Source organism: Phodopus roborovskii, unplaced genomic scaffold, assembly GCF_943737965.1.
Source record: "Phodopus roborovskii unplaced genomic scaffold, PHOROB, whole genome shotgun sequence".
Classification (NCBI taxonomy): Eukaryota; Metazoa; Chordata; class Mammalia; order Rodentia; family Cricetidae; genus Phodopus; species Phodopus roborovskii.
Genome location: NW_026126541.1, coordinates 13,315,400 through 13,336,005, shown reverse-complemented (window position 1 = coordinate 13,336,005; position 20,606 = coordinate 13,315,400). Strand labels below are relative to the sequence as shown.

Here is a 20,606-nt window from a genome sequence, read left to right as displayed (position 1 = left end):
CCTCTTCTAGTATGCAGGCGTATGTGCAGATAGAGCACGTGTATACATAAAATAAATAAGTCTTAAAAAAAAAAAAGGCTAAGCAAGCCTGGCGACCTGAGTTCAATCCCTGGAGACTCTGTGAAGGAGGAAGGGAACAGCTGACTACACAAGTTGGTCCTCTGGTCTCCACATGTGTGCTGTGTACATGCCTGTCCCTCCTCTGTGCCATGCACATTGTAATAATAAACAAAATTTTACTTATTATGCTTTCCTCGTGACAGGTTCTCACTGTTTAGCTCTGGCGTCCTGGGACGGACTATGTAGAGCAGCTGCAGCAAACTCCCAGAGACCCACATGCATCTGACTACTTAGTGCTGCTCTCAGGCTTTGCACCCGGGACCCCAGCTTTTACTAGTAAGCAAGGTAAAGGCGACTTTAAATGGGAGTATGTGCTCAGCAAAACTTACAGTGTAACTGGAAACAAATGTAATAATAAGTACGTGTTGGGGATTGGCTTTCCAACACTCACAACCAAAGCCGGCACGGAAATGGGCAGAACTGTAGAAACAGCACAACCCCTGCGTGTTCCGTATGTGTGTGTGTGTGTGTGTGTGTGTGTGTGAGAGAGAGAGAGAGAGACAGAGAGAGACAGAGACAGAGACAGAGAGATGCTTGAGGAAAGCCTTCCCTGCCTGTCTCCCCTCTCTTCCTCGTGGACTACAGGCAGATTTCTGAACTGTGCACATCTTCATCCCTGTGCAGGCTCCAGTGAGTGTGTGCTTGTGTGTGCATGGGGAGCTGGCAATTGAAGTCATGAGGCCAAATAGGAACACCAGAGAAACTGAAAATTCATGGAGAAATATAATGAAATATGCAGAAAAATTCAACTCCAATTGAAGCCAAAAACTGAACTAGATGCTTTAGAATAAGTATATTACATAGAAAAAATGATTTAAATAAGATAACCTGTAACAAGTCCCCAAGATCTTAACATGACTGACTCCATGTTAGAAGTAACCATTTAAGCTGTAAAACTCAGCACACAGACAGCACCATCAGCCAAAATGAAAACAAAGGCCTAATCCATCAAAGTCCATCGCTCTGGGAAAGTCTTTACATGGACTCACCTTGCTTCTTGGCTGCTGTAGTTCTGCTTCTGGCCAACTGTTCTTGCTAACTGAAGTGTGTCAACCCAGGATATGGTCTTTACGCTAAAAAGCTCATTCTGAGGAAGGCTCAGTGCTACAATGGGATCCATGTCCAAGTAGTCTTCTCTGGATGGGTACCCCATTTACAAACCTACATTCTTTTTTGTTGTTGTTGCTTTTTGTTTCTTGAGACAGGGTTTCTCTGTGTAGACCAGGTTGGCCTTGAACTCAGAGATCTGCCTGTCTCTCCCTCCTGAGTTCTGGGATTAAAGGAGTGTGCCACCACCATATGTTAAAAAAATTATTATATTATTATTATTTTTTATTTTATGGGCCTTGGTGTTTTGCCTGTTGTATCCCCTGGAACTGGAGTTACAGCCAATGTCAGTTGTCATGTGAGTGCTGGTAATCGAACTCAGGTCCTCTGGAAGAGCAGCTGAACCTTCTCTCCAGCCCCAAACCCACATTCTTTCTTTACCTTTTAAAAGTGATTTATTAGATATGCAGTGTTCTGCCTGAATGTCTGCCTGCAGGCTAGAAGAGGGCACCAGCTCTCATTAGGGAAGGTTGTGAGCCACCATGTGATTGCTGGGAATTGAACTCAGGACCTCTAGAACAGTGCTTCTGTCAAAAACAAAAACCCAAACTGTTCATAATTGTTGCATCAGGGTCTTGAGACTTTAGCAACACTAACATTTTGGCTTGAATAGTTCTAGGCCATTAAAAAAAATGTGTTTTGGGGGTGCCAGGCAATGGTGGCACATGCCTTTAATCCCAGCACTTGGGAGACAGAGGCAAGTGGATCTCTGTGAGTTCAAGGCCAGCCTGGTCTATAGAGTTAGTTCCAGGACAGGCTCCAAAACTATACAGAAAAACCCTGTCTCAAAAAAAAAAAAAAAAAAAAAAAAAAAAAAAAAAAGGATAAACCAAAATAAATAGATAATAAATAAATAAATATAGCAATATAGATCTAGGCTAAAAATGTACTACTGCACTGAAAAAAAAAAAAAAAAACCAGGTCGAGGAACTCTCTAAGCAGGTATTAGACAAGCACAAACAACAAACTGACCTGGAAGACCAAACTATCCATTGGTACGGTCATAGGAAGGGATTTCAGAGGAAGGGGGACACTGGAAAGGAAGAAGTATTTATAGACATGCTTACTAGACGTGACAAACTGCTACAGAAAAAAAGTCAGACTGAAACAGTGATTAGTGAAATGAGAGAAAATCAGAGAAAGGTCCGTATCCATAGGGAAAGTGTGAGTGGGTGCCCTACAAAGAGGGATCCAGACTGACAGCAGACCCTGAAAGAGAAGGGCTCTGGAAATAGGCGTCTGAAAGGAGGGTGACAGAAACAAGATATCAAAGTGGGTCCCATAGGCATCCAGTGAGTTTATTTCTCTCAGTGGAATAGGGATCCCTCAGATAAATGACAACCTTAGACACTCTGGAATTTCAGAGAAACTCCCCCCCCACACACACACGGGGGGAGGGGGGGGAAGTGGCCATGATTCTGTGATCTCACAATTAAGGGCTGCTACTATAGCTCAGCAGTAGGGCACTTGCCCAGAATTCAAGAGGTGTGGCCAGCGTTCAATTCACAGTGCAGCCCTAAACGACAACAAAATGGTGATAGTGGATAATTAATACATCACATATCCATTCCAGTAACAAAAAATTAAAAACTTTTTAGCTGGGTGCGATGGCAAACACCTGTAACCCCAGCACTTGTAAGGTGAAGGTAGAAGGACCAGAAATTCAACGTTGTCCTTGACTACACAGCAACTTCAACGCCAGCCTGGGCTCATAAGACCCTGTCTTAAAACAACTTTTTCTTTTCTTAATTTTTTTTTTAAAGAAAAATGATTTATTTGGAAGCAAGGAATGAAATTTTTTTTTGAATTTTTGTTTTTATTTTTGAAAAGAAAATCTTAAGTTTTCTTTCTCTTTAAATTTATAATTGATTTTGTTGGTGGTTTTTGTTGTTTTTGGTACAAGATCTCTGTGTAGCCATGGCTGATGTAGAACTTGCTATGGCAACCATGTGGCCTCGATCTACAGCGATCCTCATGTCCCCTGCCTTCGGCTTAAACTTATGTTTAGAAACGACATCCGGTTTAAAGGCTTTTTTTATTACAATAATATTTGTAATATAGTGTAAAGTTCATAAGGCTAGGGTTTTTTTTTTTCAGGATGAAAACTGAAATTAAAAGTAACCGCAATTTAGTTACCAACATTAGAAAACCTTACCAGTAACTCACAAACTTCCTTCTTATAAATAGCATGTGCTTTTGAATCAGATACCGGGGCGTGAATCTTAGCGTCTTTGGGTTTTGGCTAAGCCTTACTCTATAAAGACTCCAGGGTTACACCTCCTAAAACTGTTGTATCAGAAGAACTCGTATAATGTAAAACGTCTATCTCAGTGCCTGAATAGAGCGCGCCTGCGATGGACGGTAATTACCAGGCACTGTACTAGAGACGGCAACCGACTTCCACTTCCTGCGTGCTTTCCACTCGGTTTTGAAAGTTGCCCGGAGCTCATTCCTTTTCTCCTCGCTAGCTCCTCCTCCTGCCGTAAACGGTCGGCCTCGGATGTCGTGAAACGCTCTACCCCGCCCTCCATGTGGCGAAAACGCAGTCACGCTTGACGGCGCGAGGTGGCTCAGCCGCAAGATGGCGGCGCTGGCGGAGGAGCAGACGGAGGTGGCGGTCAAGCTGGAGCCCGAGGGACCGCCGACGCTGCTCCCTCCGCAGGCTGGCGACGGCGCGGGCGAGGGTAGCGGTGGCACTCCCAACAACGGCCCCAACGGCGGCGGCGGCGCCGTGGCGGCGGCGGCGGCGGCCGGCGGGGATGGCGGGACCCCCAAGCCTGTGGTGGCTGCCTCTGCCGCTGCCCCGGCGGGGGCGGCCCCGGTGCCCGCCGCTGCCACCGAGGCCGGCGCGCCCCACGACCGACAGACTCTCCTGGCGGTGCTGCAGTTCCTACGGCAGAGCAACCTCCGCGAGGCCGAAGAGGCACTGCGCCGCGAGGCCCGGCTGCTGGAGGAGGCAGTGGCGGGCTCCGGAGCTCCGGGAGAGTTGGACGGGGCCGGCGCGGAGGCGGCAAGCGCGCTTCTCAGCCGGGTCACCGCTTCGGTGCCCGGCTCTGCGGCCGCTGACCCTCCGGGCTCCGGCGCTTCGGCGGCCACGGTCTTCTCAGGTTCAGCCTCAGGTCCTGCGGCTCCAGGAAAAGGTGAATGGCGGGGTCCCGGGCAAGGAGCGCCGGCGTGAAGGGGAGCTAGCCGGGAAGGCAAGGGCTGGCAGGCCTGCACCTCTGCGGGCTTGTTTTGAATTTCCTGGGCCCGCCTCTAGGGCCACATGCCCGCCCCTTTCTCTACGGCGCCGGCTGCGCAGTCAAACCCTCTTCTGAGCTGTCAGTTCCAGCCAGGCTGAGGAGCGGAGCGGAGGGGAGGTGCCGGGAACCGGGGCTTGACAGAAGGGGGGTCCTTAGGGTTTCGGTGTTTTGACTCTTATTTAGATTTGTGCGCCTTGGATACGTTAGCATGAACACGGATCCAGTACTGTTACACTACAAGTTTCGCTGCAAGTGCTTTCTATATCTTGAGTTTTCACAGTTGCACAGATCCCATCTCTCCTTTTGAGACGAGAAAACGGACTTGTTGAGCCAAGCCGGAAGGCTTGCTTTGGACCCCGCACATCCAGAGTGATGTTAGTCAGTCTTAATCAGAATGTGGCTAAGGGGTGTTAAGGGTTTTGGAGGATGCAAATTCCTGAGCATCACATCAGGCGCAAACCCTCAAAAGGGGTGAAGTCTGGGAATCTGCCATAAGGGTTTCTTCGGAGTATTGATGTATATACTAACCTTTGAAAACCCCAACTTTACGGGTGGGTGTAGGGCAGACCTTTATTTGTCTCTGTTGCTTTCCCTTGTGTGATGTCAGTTAAAGGCATGTTTTCCTAGGTAGGTTAACACGAGGCTAAGATGTAATGTGTAAAATGCCAGAACTGAATAAGTTTAGGCCCAGAGCCCAGTCCTGAGAGCTCATCTCCACCTTCCCAGAATCTGTTGTCACCGTGAAGAACACTCTTGCGGTGTGCGTCAGCGGGTGAAGGCACCGTACCTGGCCACCTGTGTTGGGTTCATAGAACCCACAAGGTGGAAGGAGAGACCCAGCTACCTAAAAGTTATCTTCTGCACACACTGAATTTAAAGTATTTAACCTGGTCCTGCCAGTGGTGGCTCACGACTTTAATCCCAGCACTTGGGAGGCAGAGGCCAGCCTCCAAAGCTACAGAGAAACCCTGTCTTGAAAACAACAAAGTTAAACTCACACCTAGTATAAGTTTTCAAAGGAGATCAGTGAATATTGAATTAAGTTATTCAGTTTAGTGGTTCCAGACAAATTAATCAGTGTCTGTGAGAGCATTGCCAGACATGAAGTTTCAACACATGGCACTGTAACTTATGTCTGTAAATAGAAAAGTGTCATGTTTAGAATGCCAGCACTTGGGATGCTGAGGCAGGAGAATTACTGTGAGATTAAAGCTGACCTGCACTTAAGTAAAGTTATGGGAGAAGGGGTGATAAGTAAAAAAATGTGTGGAAAATGTAACTGAAAAGGAGGATCTTTTCTGTATGCTACATTTTGTGACTATATTGTAACATGAATTATATTTTTATTATATTATTTTTCCAATATATCTCATATGCCCAGGAACATGATGTATTTTTTAGCTCATACTCAAGAAACCAAGGAGGAGAAGAGACCATGAGAGTGACTACAGAATTATAACTTTAATTACAATTTTTGCAGTAAAGAGTATTATAGCCACTAAAAAACACATGAAGGTCTATAATACTATAATTGTAGTTTACCAAAATTTCCACCATCCAAATTCTGATTTGATTGAAAAAAAAAACCCACTATTGTTTTGTATTGCTATATTACAAATAAGCACACAGCCTTTCTACTTTGAAATGATTGGTTAAGAAATTGCTTTAAGCATATACAATTGAGTCGTAGTTCTTTTATATTCTGGAGCCATAACAAATGTTCCCTCTTTTCCTTGAAATGATGATATTTTATATGAGATGATTGATGTTTGAGTATAAAGATACCACAGGATTAGACCTAATACAGGAGTGATACACAAAGCACTTGAGTGTGGTGTATGCCATTTGCACAGAGATTAACATAATTGTTTGCTTTGCACATTGATTGATTGGTTGGTGGTGTTGGGGGTTGAGCGTAGGACCTTAGGACTTTGTGCATGCTATATAAGCCCTATCCACTTAGCCCCAATACTAAGCCTGCATGTACACTTTGTCTTAAAGTAAGGTAGTCCCAGGAGAAATATTGACTGTTCTTGTTATTGGTTTAAAAATGTAAGATATAATCAAATTAAAGGGCTTTTTGCTTTTGGCTTGGGTAATTGATTGTGGGCAAGCAAGATGAATTAGCAGGTAAAGATGTTTGCCACCAAGCCTGACAAACTTAGGTGTTTCCCTGAAGCCTCCGCTTTGGAAGAAGAGAACTGACTACTGTAATTTTTTTTTTTAAGATTTATTTATTATGTATACAGTATTCTATCTGCATGTATCCCTGCAGGTCAGAAGAGGGGAGCAGATCTCATTACAGATGGTTGTGAGCCATCATGTGGTTGCTTGGAATTGAACTCAAGACCTCTGGAATAGCATTCAATGCTCTTAACCTCTGAGCCATCTCTCCAGCCCCCCCTCCCACTACTGTAATTTGTCCTCTGGTCTCCACTTGAGCACAATGGCTTGTCTCCCCTGACCTCCATACACTGTCTCACACGTGTACACAAAAAAAAGCAATGTAATGCAGAATTTATATGATTGTGTTGGGGAAGAGTTGAGAGGAAAGGGACAAACTTGAGGCAAAGCACTCCTGAGCCCTGCAAACACACTTGGTGTGTTTTAGATCATTTTCTTAAAAGTTGTCATTCACTTTTTTGAACAGTTGGAAGTGTAGCTGTGGAAGACCAGCCAGATGTCAGTGCTGTCTTGTCGGCCTACAACCAACAAGGAGACCCTACAATGTATGAAGAGTACTACAGTGGACTGAAACACTTCATTGAATGCTCTCTGGACTGCCATCGAGCAGAACTATCCCAACTCTTTTACCCTCTGTTTGTACACATGTACTTGGAGCTAGTTTATAATCAACATGAAAATGAAGCAAAATCATTCTTTGAGAAGTATGTGAATTTTAACATTTTATTTATCTATATATGTATACACACACGTCTGTAACCACACAAATGTACCATTATAAAGCAGAAGGTACTCTGTGAAGGAGAGGTACTTTGGGCAATATGAACCTAACATGGGTGAAGGGGGATTGATCTCCCAGACGAAGCCAAACTTGAAGTGAGGTCTGAAGAAGGGCTAGGGATTAGCCAGATGAAGAGAAGAACACATCTGGAAGGTTTACGGGGAGAGGGATCATGGTAGTTACAGAAGCTAAAAGAAACTCAGTAGCTGGAGCAGGGAATGGTGGGGTGTGTGGCATAACATTAGCTGGGAAATTGGTTGGGCCCTGGAACAACAGGCAGGTTCTTGCACTGTGTTTGGGATCTTTGTCATAGGAACAATAGGGACTTGTGTTGGATTAAATTTGATTGACAGTCACTGAAAACTTGATATAAATAAAACTTTATCTAAGAGCAATAGGAAACTGTTAGGATTATGTTAGACTTAAAATGACTGACAGCCCAAACAGCAGAGGCTTACATACAATCAAAGTTTGATTTTCTCATAAGGCAGGGAGTTTATGGCTAATAGGTGAATCCGACCATCAGGATGTGGCCTTCCTCAGTTTATCATCCTTGTCATGTAGTTTCTACTGTGTGACACAAGACAGTCCTCTAGCTGTAAGCAATCCTAACAGTACTCTAGTCAGTAAGGAGGCACACATTCCTGGAAGGTGATGTACACACACTTCTTTTTCTAACTTGGCAGTCAGTGACCATGCCTGGTTATAAAGGTAGGAAATGCAGTCTTTCCTTGGGTGTCTGTTCCCAGCTACTAGGTGTTTTGTTATGGAGGAAGACAGGAAAAATGAGCATTTGGGGACAGTGATGTCTCTGCTACAGACATCATTAGAAGGCAATTTCATTAATTGCCCTTTTTGTTGTTCTTTTCTTAAGACAGGATCTTACTACATAGCCCTACCTGGCCTGGAACTTACAGTAGACAAGGCTGGCCTCAGACTGGCAGAGGTCTGCTTGCTTCTCCCTTCTGAGTGCTAGGATCATAGGCATGGTCTACCCCACCACAACCTGAGTATGCCTCTTTACATAAAGGACCTTTATGCAAGGAGGCAAACTTGGCGATGGACAGACAGCTATTGGTTGAATGGAGGTATTAAGTATTTCTTTTTTGGGGGTGGTGCAGACAGGGTTTCTCTGTGTAACAGCTCTGGCTGTTCTGGAACTGGCTTTGTAGACCAGGCTGACCTCCAACTCACTGACATCCACCTGCCTCTGCCTCCCAAGTACTGGGATTGAAGGTGTGCCACCACTGCCTGACCTTTATTAATTGTTCATAATGGAGGTGATAATCCTCCTTCCCTTCGACCATTTGCAAATATGTCAAAGCATCTTTGTTATAATAATTGGTAGAGGAGGAGAGAAGGACAATAATTATTATGGGGTGTATAGATAGTTCCCCTTAGCAGAGAATTGTCTTGCCTATTATATTAATAGCATCCCTGTTGAGAAACAAGAGTCTGCTGGTGCAGCTGAGAAGTAGATTTGATAATTCAACACTTGATGGGTTGGATATGAGGTAAAGTATCACTGATCATCCAGGTGACTGATCTGTCATCTGGATAAGGATGACTTTACTGACAAACCCCTAGAAGAGGACAGGTTTGTCAAGTAGGGGAACTAATTTTTAGTTCTAATTCAGATGTTCTTTTGACTAATTTAAGATCCTGTAAAGAACCAATAACCTTTCCCAGCATAGTGGCACACGCCTTTAATCCTGGCACTTAAGGAGGTAAGTGGATCTCTGAGTTCCAGGCCAGCCTGGTCTACTGAGTGAGTTCCAGGACAGCCAGAGCTACACAGGGAGACCTTGTCTCAAAAAAAATTACCTCCAAGACTGGTCAGCCAATAGCCCCTTTGTCCCTCTATAATGTGACCCCTGTCGTCCCCCCCCCCCCCATATAAAAGCTGAGAGGAGAGGAGGCACTAAAGCCATACGTTGGTTTGAGGAGTGCCAACATTTAACAACCCCATATAAGAGGAAAGGGTAGAGAAATAGGAAGAAATCCAGGAAGGTGTTGAGTTTCAGATGCCAAGGAAGCAGTGTTGAATTGACTGAGGAATGCCCTTCAGTGCAAGCAAAGCGCTTGAAGCCAGGACTTGTCAGATAACAAAGATGATGGTAATGGGAAACAGCAGAACTTTAAGCCACTGTATTCATTCTTTAAACTCAGATTCTAATTAAAGGTACAGAAAGCAACCACTATAGCTCAGCGCCCCTCCTCACCAACAATAAGCTACTTCCCTTTGCAGTCTATTTTCAGTCTCCCATCTTCTTATGTAGGAGGCTGGGCTGTCATAAAAGGTTCTCTGTTTCCATTACAGACAGTCGAACCCCATGCCCAAATGAGGGCAAAGTAAGCCAAGACTAAAAACAAAAGGATATTTAAACTTACAAGTTATAAGCAAAGCTGAAGGTTTTACTTAATTGCCCTAGGAATAGTGAACTTATGAAAATGCCCATTGCTCAATATCAATATTTGTTCCTTAGTATCAATATTAAAATATTGATGCTTAATGTCTTAATATAGGAAGTAATTAAAATGTTTAGGCTTATGAGAACCCATGTACTGATTATTCTGAGGCTGTGATAAATACACTGAAGGCATATTTTCTACTTATGTGTTTGAAATGTTCTATAATAAAAAGTGTTAAAGAGTGGGGTTTTGAGAATGCAAAATTCAGTAAAGCAAGGTTTCTGCCATTTTTATGTGTTGCAAAAGATGGTTTTCAAAAGAAATACATACTAGTGGTGGTCTTACATTCCACTCAAACGTTTCATTCACTCTGCTTTATTTTAAAACTTTCTCTAGAAATGTTTGAAACATTTCATTAGAGAAATTAGTCATTTTAAGGGTGAGTTTAGCAACTGAATTATAGTCATTTTTAAGTGTATTATTAGTGATCCTACAGCCTAGGTCAGGGTTATTTTTTTTTATATAGTTATATTATTGTAAATATATACTTATATTACTATATCAATTTCAGATTATTCTGTGATGGTTTAAAAATGTATGAGGAGAAACATTGTCTTAATGACACACTGAAAAATAACTTTTTAAAATCACTAAAACAGGTTCCATGGAGATCAGGAATGTTATTACCAGGATGACCTACGAGTATTATCTAGTCTTACCAAAAAGGAGCACATGAAAGGGAATGAAACCATGCTGGACTTTCGAACAAGTAAATTTGTTCTTCGAATTTCCCGTGACTCGTACCAGCTCTTGAAGCGGCACCTTCAGGAGAAACAGAACAATCAGATATGGAACATAGTTCAGGAGCACCTCTACATTGACATCTTTGATGGGATGCCTCGTAGTAAGCAACAGATAGATGCCATGGTGGGAAGTCTGGCAGGAGAGGCTAAACGAGAAGCAAACAAATCAAAGGTATGGGAGTAAACCTAAGAGCTACATAATGTGGTATTCTAAGGGTAACTAGTGCATGTAAGGGTTTGGGAATGGTTGCATGTAACAGAGCCTACTACAGCTGCTGAGACAAGCAAGGTCCCCCCCTTTGGGGAAGTGGCATAATAGTTCCAAAGTGCTATCTGTGTCTCTTGGCTTCTAATCCCTGGCCCACCATCTTTAGAATGTGGCATGCGTGTGTATGTGTGCTTGCCTGCCTGTGTATGTACACACACACACACACACACACACACACACACACACTAGCTGAATCCAGGGAGGGGTAGGGTACACAAGGAAAGGAAGTCTTCCAAATCTCTCTTTAAAATCAACTGGTGGGTTTGTTTGTCTTTTTTGTTTGTTTTCTTTTGTTTTTTCAGACAGGGTTTCTCTGTGGCTGTAGCCCTAGCTGTCCTGGTTTTCTCTTTGTAAACCAGGCTGGTCTTGAACTCACAGAGATCTACCTGCTTCTGCCTCTCCAGTGCTACTGCACCCAGCTTGTCATTTTATTTCTAATTAAAACTATATGTGCTATACACACACACACACACACACACACACACACACACACACACACACACACACACGCACACACACGCGCGCGCGCGCATGTGATTACATATATATATTAGAATTATGTTATATGGTCATTTGTAGTTGCAAGAGAGCCAGAAAAGAGAAATGCTTTAACCAAATACATTGAAGAAAAGTTAATTTTAAAAATGTTGATTCTTTTGATTTGTAGGTATTTTTTGGTTTATTAAAAGAACCAGAAATTGAGGTGCCTTTGGATGATGAGGATGAAGAAGGAGAAAACGAAGAAGGAAAACCTAAAAAGAAAAAGCCTAAAAAGGACAGTATTGGATCTAAAAGCAAAAAACAAGATCCCAATGCCCCACCTCAAAACAGGTGAGGAAGAAATTTTCATGGAGGGGAAAGCTATGTTGCAGAGGCTGAAGCTCATTAATATTCAAAGAGTGATTCTTAGTCTGTTTTCTCTGATAGAATTCCTCTTCCTGAGTTGAAAGATTCAGACAAACTGGATAAAATAATGAATATGAAAGAGACCACCAAACGAGTGCGCCTTGGGCCAGACTGCTTACCTTCCATTTGTTTTTATACATTCCTTAATGCTTACCAGGTTAGTAAAATAATTGGACACTTTCTTCCAAGAGTCAGATAAAATGGTGACTTACCAGAGAGAGAAAGTCACTAAGATGGAATTTTATTATATCAACTCTTGGCATTATTTAATTTAAAAACAAGGAAAGCCAATATGGTGATGTATGCCTTTGATCTCAGCATTCTAGGCAGTCAGGTGGGTGTCTGAGTTGAAGGGCAGCTTGATCTGCATAGCAAGTTCTAGGACTGCCAAAACTATAAAATAGTGGGACCCTATCTAAACAACAACAAAAAAGAAATGATACTGGTCAGAATCAATAGACATATTCTGAATTTAAAAGCCTTTAGCAGCTGCAAGAATCAGAATCCTCAGAATCCTTCTTATCTTTACCCTTGATGATTGACTAGAGTTCTAACCTTTGCGGAAGCTCATCTGGTTCATCCTATGAACTTGGTTTAATTATTAATATAAAGGCATTTTTAATTAATTCTAAATGCCTTCGTTGACTTCTTATAATGGACTACTGAGGAAGTATCTAGTAAAGTACAAAAATTATTAACATTTACTTCCTATTATATGCACTCCAAATACAGAGTGCAAAAAAAAAAAAAAAAAGAGTGATAACATGCTTTTAATATTTGTGTCTTCAGTGTTTTTGTTGTTGGTTTTTGTCTTTTTTTTTTTTTTTTTGAGACAGGGAATCTCTGTAGCTTTGGAAGCTGTCTTGGAACTTGCTCTGTAGACCAGGCTGGCCTCAAGCTCACTGAGATCCACCTGCCTCTGCCTCCTGAGTGCTGGAACTAAAGGTGTGGGACACCACTACCTGGCTCAGACACTGAGTTTTAATTAGAGAATGCTGTAGTTGGGATTTTCTTTGGGCCACAAACCAGCTCTCAAAGACACAGAGACTTACTACTAATTAAGAAAGCTTGGCCTTAGCTTAGGCTTGTCCCACTACCTCTTTTCACTTAATTCAACCTGGTTCTACTCATCTCTGTTTTGCCTCAGGGCCTTTTTACCTTTTGTTCTGTATGTCCTACTTTCCTGATTCTTCCGTCTCTGTCTGTCTGGCCCCTGTCCCCTCCCCAGCCTAAATTTCTGCCCCTACTTACTCTGCTTGCTGAGAAGTCCATCCTATACCCCCTCCCTCACTATTGGCTATTCAGCTTTTTATTAGCTCAGTCAGGTGCCTTAGGCAGGCAAGATAAAACAGCAAGACATCTTTACATAATTAAACAAAATGCAACACATCTTTACATAGTTAAAAAATATTCTGCAACATTAAACACATGTGACACACCTTTACGTAGTTAAACCAGTATTCCACAACATAATGTAACATAGACATTATTTTAGTGAACTTCATCCAGGGCACTGCGTGTGTACCTTTCCTGCCCTTCCTTCTCTCCTTTAACTCCTTCTGTGCCTCCACATAGTGATCTCTTGTATGTATGTGTATAGTTATATATGCAGGTGGGCATTTAGCTTTGCTTATATGTGCATGTGTTCACATACCAATTTTTTTTTTTTTTTACTGTCAGGGCCTCACGGCAGTGGATGTCACTGATGATTCCAGTCTGATTGCTGGAGGTTTTGCAGATTCAACTGTCAGAGTGTGGTCCGTGACACCTAAAAAGCTTCGTAGTGTTAAACAAGCATCAGGTAACTGAGATGACCTGTTGGTGTAAACTTGAAATTAGTCTGTGCCAGTTTGATTCCATGGAATGTAGACAGGAAGTTGTGAATTTTGCAGAATTGACCTCATTTGAATTCAGGGGTAACATTCCCAGCTGTGCCTGGTAGTGTAGGTCTGTGGTTACACCTTAGAACAGGAAATAGGATTGAGATTCCAGAATGGGTCATCAGGACAGGGCTTGCTGCTGGGCCTGATGACCTAAGTTTGAGTCCTGGAATCCACATGTGGGAGAGAACTGCCTCCCAAGGATTGTCCTCTGACCTCTCCACATGTGTGAGGCATGCTTGCACCCACATAGTCACATACACTAAATCATTTAAAATAAAAGAGATTGAGTTTGAGGACTGCCTGGACAACAGAGAGAATTCAAGGCCAGCCTGCAAAACTTAGATAAACTATCTTAAATAAACACTAAATCAGATAACATTTCCAATAATGAAAGGCATTGGGGGTGGCAATGATTAACTCAGTTCTCTCATGTAGAATGAAGGGACTGGGTCAGACAACCCTTTTGGGGTGGGCAGTGAAGTTTCAAGATAGGGTTTCTCTGTATAGCTCTGGCTGTCCTGGAACTCACTGTAGATCAGGCGGACCTCAGACTCACAGACCAACCTGCCTTTGCCTCCCAGAGTGCTGAGATTAAAGGTGTAGGCCACCACTGGCTGGCTTTAAGATTTTTGTTATTTTATGTGTATAAATGTTTTGTCTGAATGTAGGTCTGTGTACCACACATGTGCCTGGTGCCTGAGGAGTTGATGAACCTCTATGTGAGTTCTGGGAATCAAACCCGAGTCCTTCACAAGAACAATAAATGCTCTTACTCAACGAGTCAACTCTCTAGCCCTTGTCAGACAATTCTATTATTAAGTTAAAACTCTATCTGATGATTATTTTCCTGTAAATTTTAAGGAAATCTTAATGAAGGCTGGGAGGGCCCTGCATGTTGTCCTTTGATACCCACATGTACGTGGTGGCATACATGCTTCCAATTCTCATTCACACACCCAAGTGCTGAGGCAGAAAGGCCACACTAATTCAAAGCAGACTGAGCTACATAGTGAAGACCCTTCACTCAAGACAAGGAGCAGTTGAAAGCCCTGACTTGTTGCTGAGGACCTGGGTTGGATCCCTACCATAGTGGTGGCTCACAGGCAGCCATTGCTCCAGTTCCACGAGAATGGTGCATTTGTCTACATGCAAGCAAAACCCTGATACACACAAAATTAAGGCATCAGAACGAAAACAGAGGCAGAGAAAAACAAAAACACAAATCTTATTCAAGTCAGGATTTTAAAAAGCTTTTTGTTGCTATTTTTCTTAACTGATACATTTAAATTGTTTTACGGTTTATATGAAATGTAGCATAGTAGGCAAACTAAAGAATCAGTCATGGTTCTCATGCTGAGTAACTGTGTGGTCTAGAAGATTATTAACTGTTAAAGGCTCATTTTATTCTGTACAAGGGGATGTATCATTGACTTTAAGAGGCCTCAACATAGTGGTTATTGGAAGAAATGTTGAAATGTTAGTTCTGAGCTATGATGGGATCGCCTTAAAGTGTTTTAATGAACAAACCTAAAATAATATTTCTGGACCTTTTTAGATCTTAGTCTTATAGACAAAGAATCAGATGATGTCTTAGAAAGAATCATGGATGAGAAAACTGCAAGTGAGTTGAAGATTTTGTATGGTCACAGTGGGCCTGTCTATGGAGCCAGCTTCAGTCCGGATAGGTAAAATACAAACAAAATTAATAAATTAACACTGATACAGTATTGAGATTTAAAAGTTAACTGCTGGAAATAAAATGCAAATGCCTAGACACATTTTAGAAAAATTTAATGATTGTAGTTCAGTATCTTTTAGAATCTTACCATTTGCTAATTTATCTTGGGGTACTGTTATATAAAATAGCAATTAAGTATATACTAAATTTACAGAATCAAAATGTACATTCAGGGCTCACTGGTTTCAAATTTTAGCTTTATCTTTCAATAACTCTCTAACAGAGGTTGAATTCCTTGAGTTCTTGGATTGTTCTTGTGGCACTTTGTAAAATTTAACATAAATTCCTCATACTAATGGCATTAATAGCTGTCAACTGAAGCATCAGCTTTCTGTAATGGAAAAAAAAATGAAGAAAGCTGGGTGTGGGGGTAAGTGCCTGTGTTCCCAGCTACTCTGGAGACTAAGGCAAGAGGATTGTGGTTCAGGGTCAGCTGGGCACCATAGCCATACCATGTTTTAAAATAACAGCACCATCTGTGTTTGCGTATTTCTTGATTTTCATTTCTAACTCTCTGCAGAATGGGAGAGGGTATTTGACCATATTATCATATGTACTTGGAGGGATAGTGGTTTTCATCCCCCAGGGTTTTCATTATATTTGTCAATCTTGAGATTTTTTTAATGTTTTTTAAAAAACATATTTAATAGGATTTAGCCAGATGATACATTTGGCTTGAAGAAGTTACTCATTTGAGGGAAAACAGTGGGCTTTTGTATTTATCCCTGAAAAAGGTGGGGCGTTAGCATTCTGCATATGAGTAGAGCCCAGTTGAGTGCTAGGCATGTACTCTACTGAGCTACACCCCACTTCTCTTTCTCCTTTTTTTTAAAAAAATATAACTCATGCAGATAGGAAATAATAGCCAAAACTGATACATCTCATTTCTTAGACTGTCTGGGTAACCATAATTTTTATTATTCTCAATATGCTTTTGGTATTCTGAAACAGGGTCTCGTGCTATACACCAGACTGGCCTTGAATTTGCAGCAAGCCAACCACCTCAATCTTCTAAATTCTGAGATTACACATATGATCCATCACAGTTTACTATTTTCTTTTTAATTTTCTAAAGTACTGTGACACCCCTCCCATAATCGCTATCATTTTTTTTTTTTTTAGATAATATCTTTTATACAGTAGGTGTTCAGGATACGACAGTATTTCATTTTAACATTAGTTTAATGCTTTTAGTTCTTGGTATCTACTGTGAGTTCTAAGTATAAATGAAGAGGTGGGGATGAGGTGGCTCAGTGGTACAGTGCTTGTCATGCAAGTATGAAGACCAGATTTTGGATCCCCAGCACCCACATAAATGCTGGACTGGCATGGCAGCCCTCCTGTAATCCCAGTATTCTGGAGCTGGAGATGGGATCTTTGGAGAAATCTGACAAGCTCTGGGTTCATCTGGGAGATTGGTCAAGGAAGACACCATGCATACCTCATACCACACACACAGGTGAGGGGGCTAAGGATGAATAGCTCCGTGGTAAAATTCTGGCTGGCTTGTCATGTGCAAGGCCCTAGGTTCAGTCCTAGCACTACGTGTGCAATTCCATGTGCATGTGTGCACACACACTGAGATATACCTAGGTGTATGTCATTTGCTAAAGTCTGATAATGAGAAGAAACTTGGACAAGTGACCACGTTATTCTGGAAATCAAACATATCCCCTCCTCTCCTTAGGAACTATCTGCTCTCCTCTTCAGAGGACGGAACTGTTAGACTCTGGAGCCTTCAGACGTTTACTTGCTTGGTGGGTTATAAAGGACACAACTACCCAGTATGGGACACACAGTTTTCTCCATACGGATATTATTTTGTGTCAGGAGGCCATGACCGAGTAGCTCGGTAAGAACACTATGATCTGATCTGATGAGTTCACTCGCTGAACAGAACTGTTTCTTGTTGGGAATACCAAGCACAGCAAAGCTCACTTTCACGCTGTTCAGGGTTAACTTTTTGAGGAGATGAGCATTTACAGCTGTAGTTTGAAATGAACGAGAGGGAGGGCATCACTCCATCTCTACTGTGTACACCAAGTGACTGCTTTCTCCCCATGTCAGATGTGTCCTTTTCCATTACCACTTTGAGAATCTTTGTTTTCTGTTATCGTAAAGTTTCTATTGACAAAATTCTTGCTAGAAACTATGCGGTTGCCCAGACTACAGGAAAGTGGTTTTCTGTGCATTAGGATGGGAAGGAAGATGGTTATATAGAGAACCAGAGAATTTACAGGCTGGCTGGAGAGATGGCTCAGTGGTTCAGAGCACTGGCTGTTCTTTCTGAGGAGCCAGGTTCAATTCCCTGCACCAGAATGGCAGCTAACAGCTATCTATAACTTCAGTTTCAGGGTATCTGCAATGCAAGTAAAATAAAAATACATTATTTTAAGCTGGGTGGTAATAGCACATGCCTTTAATCCCCATACTTGGGAGGCAGAGGCAGGGGTGGATCTCTGAGTTTGAGGCCAGCTTGGTCTACAGGACTTCCAGAGCTACACAGAGAAACCCTGTCTCAAAAAGCCTCCCCCCCAGCAAAAAAGAATTTTTTTTCCCCATGCCCATAATCCCAGCACTCCAGAACAGAACATGGTGGCACATGCCTTTAGTCATAACACTCAGAATGCTAAGGTAGGGTGGTCTCTGAATTCAAGGCTGTCCTGAATTCCAGGACAGCCAAGGCTATATAGTGAGACTCTGTCTTAAAACAAAACACACACACACACACACACACACACACACAAAAAAAAAAAAAAAAAAAAAAACGAGCCCAAACTACCAGTACTCTGGAATGTGAAGACAGGGCAATGAGTTCAGGGCCTGCTTGGGCTATGTGAAAAAAACAGAAAATATGTCTTTTAAAAAAAAAAAAAAAAAACAGAAAACGTTACACCCAATCTTTCTGTTATCTTTCCTTCGGTTAGATGAAAAGGAGGAACCATTTGGAATTGACTTTAACTTGGATGTACCAATATTTTGGGTTAAAATTTATTTCAATTGATTATTATTATTTCTTCTTTTCCATTAACTTTAAAAAGGCTTTGGGCTACAGATCACTATCAGCCTTTAAGGATATTTGCTGGACATCTTGCTGATGTGAATTGCACTAGATTTCATCCAAATTCCAACTATGTTGCTACGGGCTCTGCAGACAGAACTGTGCGCCTCTGGGATGTCCTCAATGGTAACTGTGTAAGGATCTTCACTGGACACAAGGTATCTCACACTTTCATTATTCCAGCAGCACACATGCTTTTAACATCTAAATATTCACCAGTAGCATGCACACTTCAAAGATAACTCATGCCACTAAGCTACAATTCTAATTCTATCTTGGCCTTTTCAGATATACTTAATCCGATTTTGCTCTTTTCTAGGGACCAATTCATTCCTTGACATTTTCTCCCAATGGGAGATTCCTGGCTACAGGAGCAACAGATGGCAGAGTACTTCTTTGGGATATTGGACATGGCTTGATGGTTGGAGAATTAAAAGGCCACACTGATACAGTGTGTTCACTTAGATTTAGTAGAGATGGTGAAATTTTGGCATCAGGTAAATTATTTTAATGGCTTTGGGATAAAGGTTTAGTTTTCATTAAAAAACAAACAACAACCCCCCCCATCCCAACAACAACCAAGGCAAACACTAAGTACACAGGAAACGTCACTCCATGTGACACACTAACAGACTTCCTTGGCTCTCTTTTAGGTTCCATGGATAATACAGTGCGGTTATGGGATGCCATCAAGGCATTTGAAGACTTAGAGACTGATGACTTTACTACAGCCACTGGGCATATAAATCTACCTGACAACTCCCAGGAGTTATTACTTGGTACATACATGACCAAATCAACACCAGTTGTACATCTACACTTTACAAGAAGAAACTTGGTTCTAGCTGCAGGAGCTTACAGTCCGCAATAAACCAGCGGTATTAGAGACCTTTTGGAAGCTACTGTTTGGAAAAGGGAGACTTAAAGCAAATACCTCAGTGATTAGTATTTAAGCTACAAAGAATGTTTTTGTCTACATGGATCTGGGAGTATGCTGCTTGGAAAATCTGAACAGGACAGTTCCACGTTTCTATAGCAACCACATTTAACTAATTTCCGTTAGTTGAATAAGAGGTATTATGTTCATGGAGGGGACATTTATGGTGCTTTGGATTGTGTGGAAACTATGCATTTTTCTGTTCAAATGCTATTTTAATTTATTATGTTTAGAAAGGAAATCAATTTGATTTAAACAATTTATTCTGCTTCAACATTCAAGTTAAGAAATATAGTACCATCTTGAGTAGCTAAAGAGTTCTATGAGCATGTGTGTGTCTGCTGTAAAACGAAGTTACTGTACGGCACGCAAGCACTGTGTTAAATGACCCACAACATGCTTTCCTTCACCCATGACTAGTGGGATGTATGGGACTACAGTTCCTAAGACCTACAAGTACCAACCATCCACCAACATCTCAATTCCTACTGTGTAAGTTCTGAGTGCAACCATTCTACAAACCAGGTGAAGAGACTTAGACACCATACTCTATGTCAGCTGACATGGCTACATACGACCTAGTACACTTGAAGTCAGACAGACATTTCAGTTGCTTACCTCCAGTACTGAGCCTTGCTTTGGAAAACTAAGAGATTTAGACCAAGTCACTGCCAGTTTTTGCCTTTGTTGCATTTTGTACAGTTTTATATTTTTGATATCTTGTAAATAAAGACAACCAGCTTTTCCAAGTTCATAATTTATTGTACAAATTGAGTATTACATGATGAGAGTTGACATTAGCTTCTTCAGGCATGGGACTTAGCAGATGAGGTTAGACATTCCAAAATCCTATAAAAAAGCAAAAAGTTTGACACAAATGTGTTCCACTCTATTTTTATGACAGTAATTATCACAAATCCCCAAAATAAAATGTAAATTCACCAGATTCTCAAGGGCAGATACACAAATGAGCTACATGTCTGCTACTTAATTTTCAAGATACAGTTTTTATAGGGTTACCACCCCCTCCCAAAGTTAGGAGTAACTTCATGCAGAAAACTGGGCACAGTACCCAAAAAGGAATATAGGCACGAACTAGACTACACAGCCCCCTAAGTTTAATGGATTTAAGATGGCCAAAGCTTTTAAGAGCAGAACAAAAAT

At 41.8% G+C, this 20,606-nt stretch overlaps 1 protein-coding gene across 1 annotated transcript; it reads left to right on the top strand.

The window, feature by feature from the left end:
• The first annotated feature begins 3,782 nt into the window (after window positions 1–3,782).
• On the top strand, window positions 3,783–20,199 carry Taf5 (TATA-box binding protein associated factor 5). The gene is made up of 11 exons (XM_051199636.1): window positions 3,783–4,367; window positions 7,120–7,357; window positions 10,506–10,821; window positions 11,585–11,748; window positions 11,845–11,980; window positions 13,504–13,624; window positions 15,262–15,391; window positions 17,132–17,296; window positions 18,486–18,663; window positions 18,825–19,002; window positions 19,159–20,199. Exons 1-11 carry the CDS (start codon window positions 3,809–3,811, stop codon window positions 19,374–19,376), a joined length of 2,403 nt encoding a protein of 800 aa, XP_051055593.1. The 5' UTR covers window positions 3,783–3,808; the 3' UTR covers window positions 19,377–20,199.
• Window positions 20,200–20,606: the final 407 nt, after the last annotated feature.

Bases quoted from the DNA above. Each gene is read 5' to 3' on its own strand.
- Taf5 (XM_051199636.1), top strand. From the start codon at position 3,809: ATGGCGGCGCTGGCGGAGGAGCAGACGGAGGTGGCGGTCAAGCTGGAG. The intron at 7,358-10,505 runs GTATGTGAATTT...TCACTAAAACAG, and splicing joins GCAAAATCATTCTTTGAGAA to GTTCCATGGAGATCAGGAAT. The intron at 15,392-17,131 runs GTAAAATACAAA...TCCTCTCCTTAG, and splicing joins GCCAGCTTCAGTCCGGATAG to GAACTATCTGCTCTCCTCTT.